At 42.6% G+C, this 23,892-nt stretch overlaps 2 protein-coding genes across 9 annotated transcripts in view; both read right to left on the reverse strand.

Moving 5' to 3' along the window:
* TTC17 (tetratricopeptide repeat domain 17) overlaps positions 1-5,047 on the reverse strand; it is a 60,239-nt gene extending 55,192 nt beyond the window's left edge. The window contains exon 1 of one of the 2 annotated variants that reach the window (XM_082318245.1): positions 4,829-5,047. In XM_082318245.1, coding sequence (XP_082174371.1) covers positions 4,829-5,044 — 216 coding nt within the window. In that variant the 5' untranslated portion in view covers positions 5,045-5,047. The remainder of the gene's footprint in view (positions 1-4,828) is intronic. The other variant, XM_082318244.1, reaches the window with a different exon arrangement.
* Positions 5,048-6,476: 1,429 nt separating this feature from the next.
* API5 (apoptosis inhibitor 5) lies at positions 6,477-23,089 on the reverse strand. Of its 7 annotated transcripts, none has more exons than XM_082318581.1 (15): positions 22,884-23,089; positions 19,109-19,270; positions 18,052-18,145; positions 16,927-16,992; positions 16,407-16,558; positions 14,853-15,059; positions 14,206-14,310; positions 13,421-13,510; positions 12,649-12,830; positions 12,342-12,435; positions 11,771-11,827; positions 10,835-10,911; positions 10,294-10,430; positions 9,855-9,987; positions 6,477-8,667 (listed from the first exon to the last, which is right to left on the reverse strand). In XM_082318581.1, exons 1-14 carry the CDS (start codon positions 22,950-22,952, stop codon positions 9,890-9,892), a joined length of 1,590 nt encoding a protein of 529 aa, XP_082174707.1. In that variant the 5' UTR covers positions 22,953-23,089; the 3' UTR covers positions 6,477-8,667; positions 9,855-9,889. The 7 variants fall into 7 exon arrangements, 2 of the variants coding, with proteins under 2 accessions (XP_082174707.1, XP_082174708.1); XR_014228912.1 differs by lacking the exon at positions 22,884-23,089 and adding an exon at positions 19,510-20,993 and having other exon boundaries at positions 8,586-8,667; positions 9,556-9,987; XR_014228913.1 differs by having other exon boundaries at positions 8,593-8,667; positions 9,556-9,987.
* Positions 23,090-23,892: the final 803 nt, after the last annotated feature.

Genomic DNA, 23,892 nt, shown 5'->3' on the forward strand with positions numbered 1-23,892 from the left:
AGACCAAAAGAAGAATATGAACTGATCCAGGGAATAATGTGTCTGACCTGACAACAGGCTACTAGAGCAACAGATACAGCTTGATGGCTTTTCTCTTGATGGCTTACCGAGACAACAAAATGTTACATGCACTGCTGGGAATTAATTTGTTTCATCATTCAGAAACGCTCACTAGAAACTGGAACAGCAGGGCCTACTTAGCAAGCACTCCTGTTTACTAGATGAGACCTTGCTGATATATGGAAAATTGTTCGTTTTGTCTTAATTTTGGCACCCCTGCCAGGTTGTTATACCACTAAGAACTCCAGCTCAAGTCTCAGTCAGGGTCTTATGCCACAGGAAAATCAATCTCACTTGAATGTAGTCTCATATTAAAGGCTTACATCCTTGCTGCACTATAAGGAGAAATAACTAGCAGGGATTTTAGGGCAATAACATGAAATATTCTCACCCTTCTTCCCTCAAACAGATTCTGGCTATATTTTGTATATGGGCCAGGATCTGCAACTTCAGCTTTCAGCTCCTCATGCATAGCACACTTTGGTAACAAGGAAGACAAGGTTCACAGCAGCAAACTAAAAGCTGCAGGGAAGTCACTTGTCACTGGTGCTTATCTGGACATCCGCAGCTAGTGGCTCATTTAGCAGGGTAAATGCCTGGGTCTTACTACCACCTAAGTTTTGCCCACATCTTAATCACTTATATGGGCTTCATTCAGATAAACTGAGGTAGTCCAAGAGAAGATTATGCCTGTCCTTCTGTAAAAAGGTGACAATCTTTAAAAATGTGTTTCAGACTGAGAAGACTAGTATTTCTAAAATTAAATAATATAAATGCTAATTAATGCCACCACTCTTAGCCACCAGACAGTATTAGCCACTTCCAGTTAGAAACTGCTGTGCTGGATAGGGTTGCGATCAGCAGTGCAAAGTCCAACAGTGCCTGGTCACCAGCAGCATCCCTTGGGGATCAATACCAGGGCCAACACTGTTTAATGTCTTTACTAACAACAGGGGAAAAAAGAACCTCAGCAAGCTTAGTGTCCTCTGCAAACGTGGGATGGGGGTGGCCATGGTGCAGGGCAGGGCTGTGGTTAGAGAGAGAGCTGGAGAAACAGGCTGACAGGGACCTCATGAAGTCAACGGCAAGCACAAACGCAGCGCCTGGGATGCAACAGCCCCGTGCACCAGGAAAGGCTCAGGCTGAACAGAAAACAGCTTTGCAGAAAAAGATGTTTGGGCCCTAGTGGGGAAAAAGTTGTCGATGAGCCAGCAGCATGCCCTTGCAGCTGAGGCAGTCAACCGCATCCTGGGCTGCAGCAGCAAGGCTGGAGCCAGCAGGGCAAGGGGAGTGATTCTCCCCCTCCACCAGGGACCCATGGGAATGCACCTGCTTCAGCTTTCTGTCCTCGGTTTCAAGGCCAGCAAAGCTCATTCGAGGTGGTGAGGGGCCTGGAGCACATAACCCACAGAGCAGCTAAGAGAAACAGGCTGGCTCAGCTGCAGGGGGAGATTGCTGCTGTTTTCAGCTTCCTAAAGACAGGGTACAGAGAAGATGGAGCCAGACTCTTCTTGAGGTGTGACAGTGAGAGGCATCATACATCTGTTGCTACATGGGAAATCCTGATTAGGAAAGATGAAAAAAATTGCACACTGAAGGCAGTAGACCACTGGACCAGGCACCCAGCAAGGTTGTCAAATCCCCACCCCTGGATGCAAAATTTAGCCAGGCAGGGCCCTCAGCGACCAGACCCAGTTGGTCCTGCTTTGAGCTGTGGGCCAAGAGGCATTACTCTGTAACCCTATTTACCTTATTGCATCCAAACCAGCAGCAGCTGAAGCTTATTCCAAACACGAGTCTTGACCTACACAGCTGTCTTCTAGTTGGTAAGGTGCTTCAAAATTCAAACTTGGGCTGCTGGGCAAGCAGCAAGAACGAGCACAATGGATCAATACTTGGACATTCAAAGGAGGAGTCTAGACAACTATGGAAAAACCTTATGTGACAATGCTTTTCTACAAAACAAGAGTAGATTAATTAGAACTAGTAGAGAAGCCAATAAGATGACAGGCAATGCTCTGCGTACACTGAGAAGCTGAACTGCCAGACACTGCAGAAAACCACAAGAAGCTGCAAAGCCAGAGTTTGAGACAAACGTGGACAAAAGCCCCACTAAAAATGCACAAAGTAAAAATAGGTGGAGAGAAGGATTGAATGGCTAAGTGTACTGGTAAAAATACAAGTTCTCATGATAAATATCAACTTAATGAAGAATATTCTGAAAAATTAAAGCAAAGAGATGCTTCTGCAGGGAAATTTTAGGCTTCTGTCCTGTTAATAACTACTTAGGCCTTGGTATTAGAAGGATAGCTCAAATATTTTGGAATATTGTGGTTCTACCAATGAATTGATATATCAATTATGAAGCATCCCATTGCCAATGAATCACAGAATATCTCAAGTTGGAAGGGACCCATAAGGATCATTGAGCCAAACTCCCTGCTCCTCGTAGGACTACCTGAAATTAAACCATATGACTAAGAGCATCATCTGGATGCTCCTTGAACTCTGACAGGCTTGGTGCCATGACCACTTCCCTGGGGAGCCTGTTCCAGTGACCGACCACGCTCTCAGTGAAGAACCTTTTCGTAATGTCCAACCTGAACTTCCCCTGATGCAGCTTCCTTCCATTTCCTCGTGTCCTGTTGCTGGTCACCAGAGAGAGATCAGGACCTCCTCCTCTGCTGCCCCCCTTGAGTAAGTTGTAGACTGCGATGAGGTCACCCCTCAGCTGGGTGACATTGCTGGACAATGGAGATCATCTCTTGGTTTTGCTGCTAACTATTGAACCACAATTATATTTTGGCATTTAAAACAACATTCAAGTTCACTCTAGAAAATGCCCACTCTTCTCATTCCCCAAAATACAAATAAGTAGAATAAATGAAACTCAGAGGTGCTCTGCAGGGATGGCAATAACCACAAATTTAAGTATCATTTTCACAAGAGCCAGGGAGATGACAGTAACAGATGCTGAAATACATCTTATTACAAAAAACTCACTGGACAATTCACAGCACTGTATCCCAGCTACCGAAGAATCCGGCTTCCCAAATTCCAAGTAATACCATATTTATAATTTGAGTTTCCTTGCTGGAAATGGATGGATTAGCTTTGACCGTACAGATAAGAGAAGTTATTCCACAGATACTATTTTATCACCTCCGCTATAGACTTTGAGTACTTTACACATGGAACATGGGAACGCCCCTGCTTAGAAAGCATTGGTAACTGTAACAGAGTAGCTTACTGCATAGCAGCGGTACAGTGAAAGCTTCTACCTGTACCATCAATTAACTGACATTGTAAAAAGCCATTTCTTAAAATCAGTGCTGAATTTAGCTAAACAGATTTTCAGGTCATTTTAGCTAATGAGGTTTTTTTCAAGTCACAGCTGCTTTTCATGCAATAATAAAAATCAACGCTACACCCAAATTTGATAAAATACAATTAATATACACACACAGATACTTTCAGACCATTATCATATACTCTCACCACTTTCCCACTACAGAAAGTGGGAAAAGGAGGTGAGATAGCACTAGAAGTGTTGTCATTCATTAATTTATGATTAACTAGGGTGAGAGAGTGCCTGGATCCACGCAGACAGCTGAAGTGCCTGAGAACCATAAAGAGAGCAGGGGCTTCCTGCAGAGAAAGCCAGTTCCACCTGTCTGAGGAACCTAATGCTTTCTGACAGGAGGTCCCACCAAAAACTCTCACAAAAGGAAGGCGATGTTAACAAACACTCATCTCTCCACACTCTTTTTTGTGGGAGGAAGGCCACACTGCTTGCTACAGCGATTAACTCTCCACTCCAGAGGGAAACCAGCCTGGCAGTTCTGCTTAAGAGCAAAACAGACCTGACATAAAAGTGGATTTCTGGTGATGTTGTCCTTGCAACAAAGAGGGAGCAAAGCAAGTAAGAAAAAGCCGCTTAGTGAACGTCAGGCACAGCCCAGTATCAAAATAAGGTGCTTTGACTAAACCCACAAAATTACTGCAGAACGGGGCACGCGCCTGCTTCTGCACCAAGCAGACACCGCACGGCTTCTCCTGCTTCCAGAAAGGACGGAAAGCAGCCGGGGCGGGGGCGGCGGGGACGCGAAAATCGCAAACTCATTCGGAACTCGGGCTGCGCCAGCGGCGGCCAAGGAGGCGGCGGGGCGCCCGGGCCGGCACCGGCCGCACGGCGAAGGGCGGCGCGGCCGCCGCCGGCGCTGGGAGCGCCCCCCGCCCCACGGGAAGGTCGCGGCGCGCCTTGCGGGCGAGGGTCGAGGTCCTGCTGCTTTCGCGACCCCAGCAGGAGCCCGGCTTCGCGCTTACTCAGCAGCACGGCCTAAAGAGCTGGGGGCGTTCAGGGAGACTGCAGGTAAGCACGAACCGCCGCTGCTGGAAACGCGGGTCCAGTTAAGGTCTATCCTCGGCTCGCTCGGACCCACCGGCCGCTCCTCCCCGCCACCCCACCCCGGGGCGCCGGCGACTTCCAGCTACGTTTCGCGAGCGACGCCAGCTCGCCGCGGGAGGACCCCGTGCCGCGGCCGCCGGGAGCGCCCGCCACCGCCGCCCGGCTGGCTGCAGCGGCTTTCGGACCGGCAGGGCTTCGCACCGGGCCAGCAGGCCCCGTCCCCCCGCCGCGCAGCTCGGGGCAGGCCGGGGCTGCGGGTGGACGGCGACGCGGGCAGGGGCTCCGCCTGCCGCCGCAGCGGGCCGCGACGGCCGGGGCAGGCGGCGCTGGGCAGCTCCCCGCGCCCCCCGGGCCCCTCACCTGCTGCTGGATCTTCCCGTCCTCGGTGACCACCCAGTGGGTGGTGGCAGCGGCGGGCCGCGTCCCCGAGGCCAGCAGCGAGCACAGGCCCAGGGCCCAGCCGGAGAAGACCCACGCTCGACCCAGCCCGCCCCGCCCGGACGCTCCTGCCGCCGCCATCTTCCCCAATCCCGGCCTGCCCGCACCACCCGGAACCGGAACCGCCCTCGCCGCCATTTTGGGAGGGAGGGCCGAGCGGGCGGTGCCTCCCGCCGCGGGGCGGTGCCGCCTCTCCAGGGGAACGGGGGCAGGGACAGCCCCTGGGGCGGCACCGCTTTCCGCGCCGGCAAACGGGGTGGCCCCGGGTCGCTACCTCAGACGGCGCCGGGAGCCTGCCGGCCGGAGCTGCGCGCCCGCCCCGCCCCGCGGCAGCAGCCGGGGCAGCCACAGCGCGAAGGAGGCCGGATCGCGGCGGCACCGCCCGCGCCCGGAGCCGAGGCGCGGGAGCGGGCTCCGCGTTGCAGCACCGCGCGCGGACGGCTCCACGCACATCTAACCCAGCCGGGGAAGCCGAGTCCGGTTAACCGAGCCTTTTTGCACTTCCAGCAGCTACCGGTAACGGCACAGCCGCTGTCCGGAGCTCAAGGCTGACTTTAAATGCCAACAAGCAGTGCATGGTGCCGCGGTGAACGCTTTCATTTAAAAAAAAAATTAATTTCTGGCTATGCACGCTGAAACGTTTGCCACGACAGCTCGAGGAAACGGCCTTCTGCCCAAACCAAACTGTATCTGCAGCTATCCCCTGTTCATGCCAGTTCACTGAAGAGCCGGTTGAAGGTAGCTCTGGAAAAACACATCACTCCTGTTTCCTTCACACATCACTCCTGTTTCCTTCTAATGCTTTTCAGCTACACAAGAAAATCTAAACTTTTCCTTTCCTATTCCACTTAACGGTAAATACCAACCCAGCAGCCTGCTTCCCCAGCCCTGAGTAAGATCTAAAAGCTGCCAAATTCAAACCTTGGTCTGTTTGACCTTTCCAAGTTTGCAGGCAAGCTGCAAAAAGTTATGCTTCTTGGGGACACCAGACTTCCTAGAGCCTGTTAAACAGTAAAATTTGCCTGTAACTCAAACGCATCAAGTAGAAACAAGGAAAAAAAGTGTACAAATGGTGTCAGAGTAGTTAAACTAATGCAAAGAATTCAGTTTATGTCAGGATATAGAACATATTCCCACCAGTATGATAGTTCTTTACTGCTGCCAGTTTTCACATCAGGCATATTACAGATTTCACAAAAGAACCCAGGCTGCTACTCCAAGCCACTCTTGCTCTATCGTAAGATACTAACAAAGTTTATTGCACTGTCAACATCTAGGAGGTTAAATAAGACAATGAATGACTCCTTTTCACATGATAATTCCCAAGTAAGATGTATGACATGCAGCTTTTGCTGAGTATTTAAATGCCTATCCAAAATTTTGCATTTAGAAGTTGATTACTTCAAAATTGAAACAGCTAATGCAGTCTTGCTAAGATTCCTTAGTGGCAAACAGCTCAATATAGCCATAGCAATCTAAGGAGTAAGTCACTAAAACAAAAAGGTACCACAGTAGCCTTTTACTAAGCCAAGACAAAATGTTGCAGAAACTGTAAAACAATGAGCCAAACAAAATTACAAAATGAATTTATTCCAAAAGCGTAAGGGAACATTTACAATTTAACAAGATGGTAAACAGGTGTCTCCACAAAACTCACGGCATTAAAATTAAATATGAAACTGGGGGGGGGAAATCGAACTACTTCTGAGGCCACAAGAACTTTGCACACCACCTCTGAAAAACAGGAGTCCCATGAAGAAAACTCACTCAAAATTCAGTGAGAAAATAAACTGCTAGTACCTAGTTATTAGTCTCAATACAAGCTATGTTTAGGCTTTGAGATTACATTTTTAAATCCCCTCAAAACACAAATTATAGCCACAAGTGCAAAATGTCTATTCCCCCCCCCCCCCCCCCCCCCCCCGCAATGGAAGGTTATTACCGATCTAGTGCGTATTTTCAGAGTGACATTTTGATCTCATGATTTTGTCCTGGAAAGCTCTTTGCCAAGTTTGTTGGTTTTAGTGACAAATCTGAGTTTAGCAGCTGGCATGTAATCAGAAATACAAAGTCAGCTCACATGTCCTGGAATGTCCAAAGTTTGCTGCCTACTGCTCCAGAGTTAAGCAAAAATAGACTTCTAATGTAGCATCAACAATGTGTCTAACTTTGACATAGTTTTGGTATTCTGGCCTTCTGATAGTAGTGATAAATATCAGAGTGTTAATGAAGACACCTGTGTCAGATTCACAAGCAAATACAAATGGAACTAGGTGGGGAAACATCACTTTCAGGCATTTGTCTGTGTCTGTGGATATCAAATGGCTAGACAAAAAAAGGATAAGAAATAATCTTCATTCTTCTAAAGCCTAAGCTATTTTACATCAACACGCCCTGGAACACTTATAAAATTCTTTTCCTCTGTCCCAACTTCTTTTTTACCATCTGCTAATTCCTTTACAATGTTGAATGACCTGAGAAGTAAAAATTTTGAGTGGTGAGAATAGAGAAAAAAAAAAAAAAAAAAAAAAAAAGCATTGTGCTCTTACATTGTATTTTCTGGGTGTACACCAGTAAATAAGAATCCCAAGTTGCTATGGAAAAAAATAGCATGGAATTGTTAACTTTTCCACCTGAATTGAACTACATAGCTGGAATTTTTCAATTTTACCCAAAATACAATTTTATTTATATATTTTTAAATGCAACTGTATTGGTAAAAAAAAAAACAAAAAACAAAAAACAAAAAACCACAAAACAAAACAAAAAAAACAACCCTCAAGTGCCAACTAATCCAGAAATCTGCAAAACATAGAAAGGAGCCTGGTACTGCTACGGTCCAACTCCAGCCTATGAAGCTCAATCACTGCATCAGTCTTTACCCATTCCTGGAATAATTCTAGTCATTTATTGTTTTGTTTTTCCTGTTCATTTACTGAAATTTCACGGCATAACTATATGCACATATTCATATTAAACATTAAAAATTCATTTGCAAAACATCACTTTTGCATTACAATGCACGGAGAAGAGTAAGATGTGCAAACTAAAAACCACCACATTCTCCACATCTCTAAGTAAAAGGACTGCTTCATGCTACAAGCAAAATAAATTTCCATCCATGTTGCAAACTTTAAAAAAACCTGTGTGTATCTCATTCAATTCCATTTAACAAAGTAAATCAAAGCAAGTTTAACAATGGTACTCTTCTCCACATATTGCAAAATATGGTTACAAATGACGAAAGGATTACTTCAGCTGCTAAGCTTATCTGACAAGTATCTCTGTTGTCATGCCTTTCCTGTCCATTACTTAATACATAAACTCAATTATATAGATTCAGTTATGCAGTAGCTGATTTTTAGGTTAATATACAAACTGTCAAGATGTAGCTTTTGATAAAACATCTACGCTCTTTTCCGATTTTGAATAAATCCTGAAGACACTTCAAAAATAAGAACCCAAAACTGCTGACTGTAAGCATCCAAAAATACAGTTGTAGTTTCACTATGGACAAGTTGTAGTCCGTTAGAAAAGTAGATCATACATACAAAGGTATAAAGAACATTTAAGTCAGTCTTAGTGGAAGGCAGTCCTTGAAGGAAACAATACTCCAAGCAAACTTGCTGAGTAGCACTTTCACTTTAGCCCTTCAGGGGCATGGAAGATTTAGCGGTCTACTCAGTAGATTCTTCCTCGGCTACGATTGCCACGTCCTCCCCAGCCTCTTCCTCGTCCACCCCGGAAACCACCTCTTTGCTCTGAAATAAAAGTCAAAACTTTTCGTACAGGTTTTATGCTGTATACAGATTACAATTAAATAGCAATAACTGGAGGTACTGAAGGCTGACTTAAGTCTCTGAGGCTAATCCTACTTATATACTATGAGATCTCTGAGTTATGCTTTGATGGACAACAGACCCCACTAATTGTAAAAGGAGGTCAGGAGAACCAGCCTCTCTAAACTAAATGTAGCCCTTCCGTATTCTAATACTATGACACATAACTGTCCCATTATTTTAGAACTATATTTGGGCCAATCCATTATTACAGACCAGTTCTCAATTCTGTGAAGAACTTCATCAGGCTACCTAGCTTATCCTTCTATCCAACACTGTGTCAACCGTGAGGTGTTTGTCTGACTTGCTCCTAATGATTTTATAAAATGATGGAAAACAACAACTTTGTCAGCCCTATCTGTCCTTTTCTATCCTTAACATTATCACCAGCATACTTAAGTTTTTTTTGCTGGGCTGGTATCTTACTATATCCAATTAAAAATCTTAGACATAGATGGATACCACACAAACTATTTGTATACTGTAGAAAATTTTTCCTTTGTTAAGAACAAATCTGATCACAGCAAAAAAACCCATGAAATATTTTGTTAAAGTTTCTTTGGATTTGTTTGAAAGATATATCAAACTCTCATTCCCCTTCATGTACAGTCTTAAAATACAGAGCATATTAATCTACAAAGAGAACTGTGTGCTTATTTTAAGGAGTACAGAAATGAAAAGCTGATCAGAGGCCTAAGTATCTCACTAACAAGAAACAGTAGCAAGCAATAAAATGTTTTTGGTTGAAAACTTCCTAATTTTTAGAACCACAGGACTACAAACTTATCTTAAAAGATACAGGTGCATCACCTGAAGTCTGCAGTAAGAAACTTGCAGAAGACTATCTTTTCTCTTTGTTTCATATATAAGACAGTGCTTTGTATCAGCTTTTCGACTTATGGGCATGGGTGATTATTTGTCATAGCAGGCTGTTTACTCGACAGAAGTAGGACCAATGGGCCTACAGGGAAGACAAGACCGGGCTGCTGCCATTGTGGGGCCTATTCACCCAGCCTGCAACTGCTCTCACATTTTGCCCAGAAATACGACTTGCCGAGAGGCAGAATCGCTCCGACTGGGAGCATGAACTGTGTGTATGCACAGTGAACCTGGCAATTCCCAGAAGTTCTGGATCAGGTCTGCATCAGGTCTGCAACATCAGCAGTGGCTGTAATAGGAATTCAGCACAGGTCCAGTCGTATGACAGGAGGTGGCCCAGCTCTGCCACTTGCAGAAACTGATCTGTCCAATGGGAAATTTAGGGTGCGAGTGCTGTGCGTCATAATAGGGAAAACAACAGTTCAATTACTAACTCTATGCATTAAAACACTACTAAAACTAACTTGCAAATGACATATAGTTTATAGGCTGGTAACACTCAAACACTGTAATAAATCAACAGCTAGGAAGAGACCATTACACACAAAAATTGGTGACACTGCAATTTGATCTTCCAAGAATGTGATAGTAAGCTTAATTTGTTTGTTCCCCCTGTCCCAAGGCACAACTGTCACTAGACAAAAAGTTTTTCCAAGCTGCCTAACTTACCATAAGAAAAACTACCCAGGTTACTGCTGTATTTTCCACTCGGAGGATTATATATTTGCCTGGCATCCCTTTTTGGTCCTGCCGAAGCTTTCTTTGGGGGTGAACTTGAGGTTGTATCTTCGCTTGCTCTTTTTTGACTAGCAGAAGAAAACAAAACCAGAACATTACACCCCTGTGGTGACAAGTATAGGAATAGCAGTTCAGCCTCAAATATTAACCACGGGAAGCTAGCAGCAGCTAATGAAGATGCCCTGAATAATACTTCAAAAAAGGAAGTAAGCTAGTCTCCAGTTGATTCAGTCTATTGTATCCCTAAAGCAAGACTAAGATTATCACTCCACAGTCTTAACTCCTTCCAGGATGACTTATATTTGACTGTGGAACTTTTAGCTCATGAGCTGTGCATATTTTTTATATATATATATATATATATATATATATATATATATACACACACACACACACACACAGCTTGGGATTTTATTTTGTAAACAGCAAAAATTTAACACCTCTGTTTTCTTTTTTTATGAAAAACTCTTACCTTGCATCTGCCTTCTGTACTGGTTTCCAGGACAGTGTAACTGTACTTTTATAAGAAGGAGGAATGTGGAAGAGATCCTATGGAGGCAAAATAGGATAGTTTATTCTACAGTTAAATTCATGTCGATTCAAAATTTTAGCTACCTACTGAGACTTCAGAATAACAGTTACTTTCCAACAATTTAAAATGATTTTTTAAGTGCCATGGCAGAGGGAGAAGGCAGCTGTACCTAACTGTCTTATCCAGCTGCCTTAGCCCATATACTTTACTAGGAAATTAAAATGAAATTTATATTAACAGAATAATGTCTTATACTGACATAATATGCTTTCTCTTCCTCCCTGTGCACATCAAGCATCTTATAATGAACTAAAACGGCTCCTGCAGGGAGACATCCGATATCCCTATGATGGTAAAAGATAGGCCTCTCAATACTGTGGGCAAAGTTTTTGCTTTATTGTGGTGATAGAGGGTGAGAGATGGGAAGAGAAGGAAGAGAGGAAAAGGTGGTTAGAAGAAATCAGAATGGTTTCAAGGGCTCTGAATGGAAGTCTCTTTCTGCAGCCCATCTCTCCTAGACTCCTTGGAGAAAAAGGTTCTGTAAAGCAGCTTGCTTTGCCTCCCCCATCCTTTACATTTCCTTGCACCTCTTCAAACTATTCCTTACCCCTCCCTGCCACTGCAAGAAAGGGAAATGACAAGGAAAAAGGCTCAGCCAGAATCCAGAGACCCCTAAAGCAAGAGCAGCAAAGGCTAAGCAGCTTGCATAAACAGCATATCCATGTCTCTTCAGACACAGTAAAGCAGGCAGCAACCCTGAACTGACTAATGCTGACTAACTTAATAATACAATACAACTTCATTCATATCTATTCCTTTTTTTTGCGTAGGTTACTCTACTGTGTGAATTTACTCCTTCATAACGTGAGGACTTACCTTGATTAAAACATTAATGTTATTGGTTATTTTCAAGGCAACCACCTTAATCTTGTTCTGTAAAAAAAAGAAACACCACTGAACACCTATTCTAGTAGCTTTAAACTATGCCAACTGCATTTGATGAAGTTGTAACATTAAACCGACTGCTCTTCCTAGTGAATTGCTATAGCAATAGTAATAGCGAAAGGTGTGTACACTTCTGAGTTTTCATTACAACTATTTCCAGGCTTCTTGCGGTTTTACACTAAGTGGTTGCTTTTAATGTTCCAGTGTACTTCCCACTAAAATATTCCCCCCCAATATATGAAAACTTCCCCTTCAAAACAAAATGCAGAGCACAGTTAAACCAAATACACGTGGATGCAGAGAACAGCTAACAGTAGAAACTAAAAGATCGTCTTAGCTTGCAAAATGCAGCATCAAGTAAGATGCAGTTGCAATAGATGTTAGCAGTATTATTCCCTTAATCTATCTATGTGCTTATAACAGACTGCAGCCCGCTAATGTGTGCCAATGGTTATTTCGGTAGGCTCAACCAGAAAAATCAGAATTCCTGAACAATACTTACCTCCTCTGTTTTCAAGGCTTCTCCTGTTTTTCCTTGAAGTGCTAGACGAAGCTGTCGAATATACACCTGCAACCCTCGAGCAAAATACTGTAGCCTAAAAAATTTAAAAGCAATCTGTTAATAAATTTTAGATATCCCCATAAAATAAAAGCATAAGCAAAGGGAAGCCGTAATCTTATTTTTTCCCCCTTTAGGAAAAATGCCCAAAATAAGTCTTCTATCCATCTGATTTGTGCTTCTTTAGCATCCAGACAATAATAATTCACACTTTCTAACAGAACTGTAACACTTGCTGCTAAATGATTACCTGATTTTAAAGTCCTTCAATTTCTCTGCATTCAGCTTGGCTGTGAGGAAGTCCGGAAGTTTACGACCCAGCTGATGGAAGCTATACAATAAACACTCCACATAACTGAACTGCAACTTGGGCTCTTCATTGCCAGCATTTTCCCCATTCTCTGCTTCCTCTGGGGGAAGGGGCATATACTCCTAATGAACAGGAAGGAAAAACAAATGCATGAGACACATCTACACAGACTGATTGTTCTTTTGCAGTGTTTGAACTGGAGGGCTTATTCATGCTGACAATTTAAAAAGTATCCCCCATCCCTATACTAACAGGATGAACCACTGCATGAAATCCTGGTGCAGGTGGTTTGCCTACACATATGTGACTTGACACATCTGACTGGGAAGAAATATTACAGTAGCACTCCTACTACAGGAAGCAATAATGTACTGCACCAATGCTTCTGAAACAGTGCTGTATTTACTTAGAATTGTCAGTGCAGATATAGCCTTTAATGAGATCAACATGAATCTCTCATGACTATAAAATTTAAAAAGAACAAAACCACATGAGTTTACTGGATTAAAAACATTATGCAGGTAACAGCTCTCTATATCTACAAGGACTTTGAACGGCAAAATGATGTTTGACCTTATATCATGGACAGAGCTATCTTTGAAACAGCCACTTTAGAAAAAGGATGAATAGATTAATAGATAAAAATAATTTGTTTTGATGAAAACTTTTTTTGTAAAGTGTTTTACATGAGTAAAAATTGAATTAGTCTTACCAGTAATTTATCAAACAGCTTCTTCAAATTTGATTCAAGCTTTTCCATATCACCACAAAATGAACTCATTTCAGCAAGAAGCTTCAAAACCTACATATAAGGATAGCTGGGTTTGTGTGTGTGAACTGCAAAGTACAAAGGCTTAACTTGCAACCTAAAAGCCATTATCACATCATTATGGCTGGCACAGTAGAGGTCAGCTATTATGATTAAACCCCTCCCAAACATCAGGAAAGAATGCAAGGAAGAACACGCCTAGTCTGTTCTTCATGTCCTCAAACAGAAACACAGGTTTGTGTGTCTAACCCCAACAAGCATCATTAGTCAACAAGTAAACAAAACTTCACTTCCCAAGTCTGTAGCACAGCTCACCTTCAAAGTGAGATTCACAGAGATCTAACCGAAGCTGCAGCAATGATTATGGTAAGAAAAATTACAGACATTAAGCCACTCCCTTAAGAGGCTAAATTAGCACAAGCCATGCAACAACCATTTCAGTAAATGATACGTGCTTAAAAAAATTGACAGTAATATAAAAATGATTACACCGATCTACTTATTCTAGCCTTGCCTCAAAAGCTTGGGACAAGTGACACACGCTTTAAAAGGCAATGATCAGTTATGCGTCAATACAGCAAACTTTTTTTTTTTCTAGTGTAGCTAGTTTTCCTCCAAGCCAAGAACTGAAAACCACTTAACAAAGGAGTTCGTAATTTTTAAAATAGCTGTCTTCGTCCAAGGTGCTTATTTTTTACGAGTTGAAAGACATTTTAGCTTTGGCTTACCTCTAACTGGATATCAAGACCCTCCACAGGAGTAGTCAAAGAACTGAGGTTTGGCAGAACATGCTCACAGAAGTAAGTAACAAATTTTGTGGAATGAACATTTTTCTGCAAAAAACACCACACATTATTCAGGCTACTCTGAGTTTGAAGGAGTTAGATTCCCCCCCCCCATCACTCTGCCACCCTTATAAATGCCTACCACACAGCTATACATTAAAGCTTTATTAAACCTCCCTCTAACTCCTAAAATGCAGAGACCCTTCCAGGTAGCTTAAACTCAGAGGCTGTCTGCAACAGGGGCTGAAAAGATTGCCTATAACCCAAGAATATGCCTTTAAGCGCTGCAATTGCCTGGCACTAGACTTAAAACAATCAAACGCATACATGTATGAACCTAATGTGAGAATCTTATAATTCACTGTAACATCTGAAATTTGAAAGAAAATGTTGAAGAGTAGACAATAACACAAAAGCTCTTTGTATTCGGAGGCTTTAAGGATGTTTTCCAACATTTTAACACACTAGAAGCCGAAGGTGGAGAAGTACTGATATGCTGTCATTCTAACATAATCATTGAGAACACCGAAGAGAAGCTACAGCCATTAACCTTTCACAATATTCCTCGTGCAAAGTAAATAAATACATACTGAGAAGAGTGGCACTGCCTGCCGAGTACACTGTAGAAGCCTGTCCACACAATCTGGATCAGCTGGGTTGAACGTTTGTTCCAGGTCAGCTTGTTCGGCTACCAGCTCCACTAGTTGTTGCCTCCCACTTACTGTCTGTAAGCTTTTTAATCCAGACAATATTTTCATGAACAGAACAAATTCCTCACCCGTCACATCTTCCAGCACCTTAACAGAACATCAGAAAACATATTTCTATGGTGGTAATTTGCAAACCTCCAAGTCAAACCTACTTGATTTGAAAAGGTATGGTATGCAAATATTTAGCTTCTAGTTATTTAAAAACCACAAGTTTAATGAACACATGAAAACATGCCGTACTATTGTATGCACCTCCAAATTAAAGTAACTGCCATCAAGTTGTGCAGAGGAAACATTATTTTTCTTCAACTCTAACCTTAAGAACAAATTTCTTATCTAACAAAATCATATGCTTCAGGCAGAATAAACATTAAATGAGTATATTATTGATTAATACTTTTTGTACCTTTCTCAGCTTGGAGAATGCACAGGAATCTCATGGAATTCAAGAAAGACAAATGCAAAGTCCTGCACCTGGGATGAACTAACTTCCCTGCATCAGCACATGTTGGCGACAGACTCGCTGGGGAACTACTCTGCTGAAAAGACCCTGAGGGTTCGGGGGGACAGCAGGCTAAACATAAGCATCAGCAGCATTCCTTGGGTGATGAACAGTGTCCTGGGCTGTGACAAGAGCGTAGCCAGTAGACTGCGGGAAGCACAGGGATCAAGGATTCTCCTTTGCTATGCCCTCATTAGACCAAATCTGGACTACTGCACCTAGTGTTGGGCCCTCCTGTATGGGGAGTTGTTGATAAGCTTTGGAAAGCCCAGCCAACAAGGTGATCAGTGTCTAGAACACATGACCTGTGAGGAGAACCTAAGGAAACTGGGCTTTTTCAGCTTAAAGGAAAAAAGTCATAAGAGGGTGAGGTGACCTAAACCTACTCTTCCAATACTTAAGAGCAAGTCACCAAGAGTAGGAGCCAAGTTCTTTACTGAGGTGGACAGGGTGAGAATGAGACAATGATACAAAACTGAAATGGGAGGTTCCAACTGGATAAAGAAAAAAAAAAAATCATGTTGAGGACAATTAAACATCGGAGCTGGTTGCCCAGACAGCATGGGAAATCATCTTTAGAGGTTTTCAAAACCCAACTGGACAAAGCACCGAGAAATCTGATCTGAATTCAGTTGAGCATGATTCACTGAGGTAATCGATCTCCCAAAGCCCCTTTCCAACATGAATGATTCTATGATTCTAATAAAAGTCACTCTTAAAAAATGAGAAGAGCCTAGCATTATTTTAACATTCCCACAAAAAAATGGTGCAATGTTTGGATTGTAGCAGAATAGGATAACTAGAAGACCACACTTGTACAATGCTTAACTCTACCACTTAACTATGGTTTAAACAAACAGATCACCAAAGCAATGCCAGTGATACGGGACGGCTTAACAATACTGAAGTTTGTACTGAAATCAGACACTCACCTTCTTTGATTCAGTCAATATGAACTCTTCTACCTCCTTTGTCATCACCTCCTCAGGCAGGGTTTTCAGTTTTGTAGAGAGGAACTTGATGGCTCGCTCTCTGACAATATCCTCTCCCTGAAGAATTTGGCTGAATAAGCCTCCCAAAGTCCCTGAATGGAGAATAAATCAGGTAACGCAAATTATTTTAGAAGTTAAGAGCTGAACCTTCTATGCAGAAGAAAGACGTTTCCTCCTGTAAGACTCCATGACACATTTTAAAGTGACGGCTATACTAACTTTTAAGAAAAACCACAATTTTCATGTAGCTTGACATAAGAATCCACATTCTTTTACTGGTCTGTATAATTCAGATCCACAATTATTGAGAAATTCAGTATTGTTTGTAAAACCAAACAATGAGTATGTGTTTCTAACTTTTGCATTGTACTAAAAAGATACAAAATTGAGTCCTGTTCTCATCCTACTGAAGACTGGGAAGTATTAATAGAAGACATTTATAGAAAAATGTGTCCTTTACCTTTAGCATCCATCTTAAAAATACTGAGCAAAGCATTGTTCACCAAATTGAATTCTGCAGAATCATCTGAAGAGAGAAAAAAACCCTGATATGCACATCTTTGAAATGCAAACATAAGAGCAGAAAAACAAAGAAAGATATCACACAAGAAGCATTCTATCCTCAGCACATAATTATAAACAACAGAACTTGTATTTTTAATGACTACTAGACTGAGGAAGTAGAAAGCCATTGACTATGGAAGCAAAACAAAAAGCTATTTGCCACTTCAGCCTCCCTGCCAAAACTTTAACATTACAAACTCGATACAACTGAAAACTTGAAGGGGAAGTTACTCATCAATGTATTTAGTCATTTTAAGGAACAGCTGAATAAACAAGCTGACCTTTACTAAATTAAGGTAAAATAAATAGTTATTTCTTTTTAAACTTTTAAGTAATCTACGGTATTTCTAGGTGGGAGAAACAATTTTCCTCTTGAACTAAATGGACAAATGTGTAAGTCTCAAAAAAAAAAAAAGTGTCTTCTGAGAAGCCTAAAGACTTAATCATGCATTTTTAATACAAATTTGAACATCTAATATTTAGCACTCTAGAGCTTACTGAGATTTAAAAAATGCATATTGTATATTGAATTCTAAATTAAATATTTTGTAGCAAAAATGCATTGTATGGAAGAAAATGCCTTCAGGATTTTTGAAGTTCCTGAGTACCTGGTTTAGAAATCCAGTAACTTCTTCAGAAGGCAATCTGTTGCAGTCCATAACAGAAGGGTTTTGTGTCCCGTCCCACTCCCCCCACCTCCCCACCCCCCCCCGTGTCCCTTTCTACAGATGCTTTCAGAGAACTTGAATGAAGAAAAGTTGTTATATTTAAAAGAAAGATCTTCAGTTTAGATTAGGATAATTAGCAACCTTTCAGCAGAAGTAGCAGCATAACTATCAGCATAACTATACAGCAAATATAGAGGGGAGGAAAAAGAGCAGAAGCAGGACGTGAGTGGCACTGGGACAGACTGCTTTGTAACAAATTATGAACCAACAGAAAACATTTTAGATAACAAAACTATAGAGATTTTTAGGTGTGCCACAAGGAAATCAGCCAGGAAACTACCAATGTCTCCTACCTGACTGTAGAAGCTGGGTCAGTATGTCTGCTACCCGAGGAAGATTATCTCCAGTGGCAAACTGAGGCAATTCCTTGATAGCTTGTCGCCGGATCTGTCAAAATTGTCAGTATCGTGGAAATAAAAAAATTTAAAAATTAAAATAATTACAAAAAAAAAAAAATCAGGCAATTCAACTACCAAAGTTTGGCAGAGAAATCAGCCAAATTTGAGAAAATGACCACACATCCTTTCAACACGAGTATCAAGTTCAGAAAGTGATGTTCAAGTTTCAGACTTTAATGGCAGTCCAAACTTCATATTTGCTATGAAACTATTATGACGTATTTATGAAGAAAAGAATATATTTTTCTTGGATCTAAGCAGCACTGGAGAAAAAACAAATTCAAACAGCATCTCTGTTCACAAAACCATTCATTTGATGAACAAAATAAAGGGCTAGAATCTCTGTTCTTATGGAGTCTTATTTGCTGACAGGAAGGATAGTTTTACAGTTGTGCATATGGCAGAGATAAACTCTAGGTTTTGTTTCCAGCACTGACAAAAACCCTTCAATGATCCGCCCAAATCATTTAAGATCTGATAACCAAAGATGCTTCAAAGGTACAGCTTCTATCAATACCACAGAAGCAGCATGAAGCATCTCAAGACTTCTGCAAGAATAATACATTCAGAATCACATCCCCATGGTTCTCAGGTGCAAACAAAATTTTCGTGCCTCCCAGCAGGATTTATTAGAATCAACTACCACAACATGCTTTTTGAAAGGAAAAATGTAATAGATATTCAAATAAACTGTATCTAAGTTTCTTTCTACAGAGCTATTCCTTTGATCAATGATGGGAGTGAAGAAGACAAATGAAAACTGATGTATCTTCCCATACCATCACACAATAGATTCTTCTATTGCAAGAACACAACTACGTATTCTTAAGTTTTCCAAAGACCAACCCTCCCCTCCCAAAAGACATAGCCTATAAAAAAAAAAAAAAAAGAAAGAAAGAATAACAAAATATAAATTCAACATATCAACTTGCTACAGGGGCCTTATTCTTACAGAAACATCTTCATCCTCACAGAGATCCAACTGGGCATTGATAGCCGAGTCAGCCAGCTCAGGAAAATGCTTGAAGAACTTAGGAATAAACTGGGCTGCAAGTCTCTTCTCCTTGGCACCTCCTTTCACACCATCCAAGATTGCCTGGTACGCATCCTTATGCTGAAAGAGGAAAAACAGAATACATAAACAGAAAAATCTTGGAGTATTCTCAAGACAAGGGAAGGATTTTTTTCTTTCCCATTCACTTCAGCTATTTAAGTGAACTATACTATGCAAGCTTCATACAAAGAAATAAATCTATCTCTTAGACCGATATAACTGTACCAATTTAGTAAAATTTCCCTCTGTTGACTGGTTTTTACTGTTACTCTGGTTCCTCTGTCTGTTCAAGTGCTTACCATTCAAAATGCCAGCCCTAAGGCTAATAGCTCTTCCACACCACCTGTAATCACAGGTTAATCAAGATTAATGCAGACTGAAGGCATTACATGATCACCTTCACTGAACTTGGGCAGGTTTTCAAGGAGTTTCTGCCTTCTGTCTGCTCGTTTATTGTCTCTCCAGTAGAGGTTACCTCTCCCAAAAACTGTGCCACTGGAATAGACCACGAATGATTTTTAATGTATATTGTGCTAAAGCATCTTTGGCTTTAGCAGTTACCTTAATCTGAGATAAAACATAGTTCTTAAAACATCTGTTAACAGAGACTAGATCCAAAAAAAGAAATCTCCAGTTGAAACATAGACATAAACACTTCAGCAACAGAGTAGAATATTCTCTAGCTGCTCCAACTAGAATCACACAGGCGTTTCTGATTTTGTGCCTACAGGACTGAAACTTTAGAATAAATGGAAGTCTTTGTTGTGGTTAGCTATGTGTTTACGAAATAAAAGTCAGCATTATTAGGATGCTAGCAGAAATCAGAACCTTCTATCATTAATTTTCCTCATGGTTGTGAAAAGAATGCTTTAGACAACTTTGAACAGCAACATCAACAGCACAGGACACTGCTTTATTTACGTTAAATTTCCCAGAGCCACATATACCATCACCCTGACTCCACATAAAAGTTCGCCCATAGCAAGTCAAGATACTAATTTACAAAGCAGTACACTGCATTAATTCCCTCTAAAGGAAGATGTATTTTAACATTCGGTACCAATGCTCCTTAAACACTCCCTACACCTTGTTGATAGCTCTCCATGTTGCCAGATTCTGAACTGGACTGGGACACCGATCTGGAAGAAAAATAACCAAGGAAAAAAATGGTTGCTTTTCAACTGATCCACATCCCCATTTGGTTTGCTGTGTAGCTGTGCCAACACAGTGCACTCAACAGCAAAGGCAGGAATGAGCCAGCACAAACTAACAATGAAATACGCATTATTTTAGTTACAGGTTCTCAGACTGCACATTAAGAACAACTATTTTGTGGAACAAATTACTTAAACTTAATACTTACTAAAAAAAGCATTCATACAGCAATGAAATAGAGTAGCTTGTGTTCCATGAATTTGTATTACTCCATGCTAACTACTCCTATCATTTAGGCAAAATACAGTTCAGGCAGGAGTTTGTTTTACCCTGTACCTGGCAGCATTGAATGCTCAAGAAAAAAAGTAGGCAACTGCAGAAGCCGCATGATCCTTCAGTTTTGCGCACTTCCTCCCAATCTGTAACACAAGAATGTCCCAAGCCAGAGACAGTGTCCAGACCTTTATTTTTAGTAACTGCCAGTTGACCAATCATCCATTAATTTCTCTACATTAGTACTTGAACCAATTAATACTCTATAGCATCCTGTGACAAGTTTCACAAAGTGTTATGGAGAAATGTTTGTCTTCCTCTTTATTTTAAGCCTGCTGCCTGATAGTTTTTTTTTTTTTTCAGGTTCTCACCTTCATTCCACTCATGAGGTAGACTCATCATACCTGAGCCCCTTTCTCAACTGAAACTTTTAAAAGACTGGAAGTATTGAGCTTGTAAATAGCTCCTCTTCATGTCAGACTTCTGGTTGTCCCCTTGCTCTTCTCCTCATGTTCAAAGTTTCTTTTTTGAGACAGGCTGACTATGACATTTTGTAGTGAGAGATCATGTTCATAAGGTTGTTAAGAGACAATAAAGTAATAACTGGGATAAAACTGATGAATAAGGAACAATTACTCATGGCTTCTCAGAATGCAAAAACTGGAGACATCAAGAAAGATTATGAAATGACAAGTTCAAAGGAGATAACTATTTCACAAAGGTTAACGAGGTAATGGAACATTTTGCCACAGAATGTTTGTATGCCAGAAATATAATCGGTTTAAAAAAGCATCAGAAAAGTTCACTGAAGAACAATCTAGCAAGATATACTAATTACAAAGACACTATCTCTGGCTCTGGAAGCCCACAAGCTGCAGAGAGGCAAAGCTGGGAGAGTATATCAGGAATCATCACTCTATACTTACCCTTGGAGGTTCTTACACATCTGCTATTGATCCCTGTCACAGGTTGTGTTTCTTAACTACGCTGGAGTTTGTTCTACCTAAGGTGGCCATTCTTATCTTACAAAAGCTACCCACAATAGTCAAAACGATGATGGACTACCCATTTGTAAAACGGCACAGTAACAGCACCTGCTTTGTTCTGCATCTCTCCCCATAGTTCCCAACATTTTCGTTGCATTTTTTGGTTGGCTCTGAGATGATGTTTTTGTTGGACTGTCTGCAAGGATGCTTTGTTTCACTAGGGCATAATTACACAAGCAAAGTGAATGGACTTGAATTTAAAGGGAAAAAACCTTTTTTTCTTTAAGGAAAAAAAACCCAAACAAACACCATATTGTTATCTTAAAGAACTTTCCAAATGACCTTGCATAGTAGTATCTAGTTTAAAATCCACTGCTACATATGTGCAAAGCTACTTTCCTACTTACATACATTATGACCAAAAAAAAAAAAAAAAAGTATCTGCTGCTTTATCAGGTAGCCATTCAGTAAAATGAGAGCCTAATACAATTCAAAAACTAGTTTTAACTAACCATAATATTTTGTATTGGTAATATACTAACTCATCTTCTTTTTTGAATAATTCAGTAACGGTATAAACAAATGGCAGATCTTGCCAAGATTTTACAGGTAAAAATCTCTTTTAGCCGTTAGGAACTGCCTTCCATTCTTCCCTTAAGGCGTTAAAAAAAAAAAAAAAAAAAAAAAGGGGGGGGGGGGGCTATAGGCAGTTATCAAACCATCACAGACCTCACCTTCCTCCAACAAGCATTTTAGCAAGAGAGCCTGCCAGAAGCTCTGCAGAACCGCAAGTGCGCTGCATCAGATCCGGATGACTACCGGTGTCGTCTTTAAGGCCTCTGAAGTCGCCAGGCGAAACGCCCCGCCCCCATGCAAAAAGCAGCCTAACTCTACCAAACAACTAGTGAATATCCGCGACGCCACATTTAAAAGGAGAGCTGCCGAGAGGACGGGGATGCTGCAAAAGCGACAAGAGCTGCTACCGTCTTTGCAGAACGGCAGGCGCGAAGCTCATCTTTACCCGCCCCCCCTCCACCCCCCGCGCTTAGGGTCGTGAGGAAGCCTACACCGAGAACAGCCCCGGGTGCTAGCCGGTTGTCCGGCGGGGCGAGCAGCCCCTCCGGCGGCATCCCGTCCCGCTCGCCCACCGCCAGCCCCGCCTCAGCCCGCCCAGCCCGGAACTCCCCGCGGCGGCGGCGTCGCCGCGCTACTCAAGCCCGAGGCCTAGCGAGGCCTTGCAGGCCGCAACCACGCCGCACCTGGCCCGCCGTCTCGGTGGCGTCCGCCAGGATCCCGTAGTTGCGGTAGAGCTCCTCCACGGTGGGCATGGTGCGGCGGGGAAGGGGCAGAAGCCGCCGCTGCAACCGAGGCCGCCACTGACGCCGCCGCTACCGCTCAGGCCGCCGCTACCGCTCAGGCCGCCGCCGTCAGCACCAACGAGGCGCAAGTCCCAGAGCGGCCGTGTGCCGGCGCCTGCGCAGCGCCCCCAACCGGCTGGCGGTGGAGCTGCCGGGCCGGGTTAAGGGCGGGGCGTGGGGACCCCACCCACGCCCCCTCCCCCCCACGGCCCCCCCCCCCGCCCTCCCCGCAATGTGTTGCATAGTAATGGGGCTTAGGTGATGTTAAACGGCTGTTTAATGTTCTTCGCACTCCTCCTCCTTTCCCTGATTTCTGTCTTCCCCCAGCTACTCGTTTCTGTATCCCTTTTTGTCTCTCATGAAAGATGTGTGGGAAGTGCCCGTCGTACGCTGAGCTCCTGGTGCAAGAAAGAGGCTGTTTTCCTGTGATTTGGTGACTTTCATCTTTTCCTGCAGAGGAAAATACCCTCTAATTCCAGTTTATAGAAACCTAAGTATCTGCAACTCATGTCGATGGAGGCAGTACGCATGCAGTAGGCTCAAATGACCTACATATAAATTGTGGTGAAAGTTAAAAGGCTGTAGCAGCGTCTTCCCCTCATCTCAAGGTGCTTTAGCATCCTGCTGATTTCACAGGCACTTAAAATGAAAGAGGATTCCCCTCACGTCAGCCTGAGACTGAGCTAAGCAAGATGCTGGACCTTTCTTTCATATCCTTTCCAGCAGGATGAAGGGCGCTTTCGGAGGCACTCGAAGCCCCGGTCTCTCTCTAGAGCCCGTGCAGGCAGAGCACGCGCCGCAGGGACGTACAGCAGCAGCAGGGACGTACAGCAGCAGCAGGGATGTACAGCAGCAGCAGGGATGTACAGCAGCAGCAGGGACGTACAGCAGCACCAATCATTTACCTTCC

This window comes from Platalea leucorodia, assembly GCF_965183815.1.
Source record: "Platalea leucorodia genome assembly, chromosome: 7".
NCBI classification, from domain to species: Eukaryota; Metazoa; Chordata; class Aves; order Pelecaniformes; family Threskiornithidae; genus Platalea; species Platalea leucorodia.

Bases quoted from the DNA above. Each gene is read 5' to 3' on its own strand.
- API5 (XM_082318581.1), bottom strand. From the start codon at position 22,952: ATGCCCACCGTGGAGGAGCTCTACCGCAACTACGGGATCCTGGCGGAC. The intron at 16,559-16,926 runs GTAAAGGACACA...TTCTCCATTCAG, and splicing joins TTTTAAGATGGATGCTAAAG to GGACTTTGGGAGGCTTATTC. The intron at 9,988-10,293 runs GTAAGTTAGGCA...CCCATTGGACAG, and splicing joins CCTGGGTAGTTTTTCTTATG to ATCAGTTTCTGCAAGTGGCA.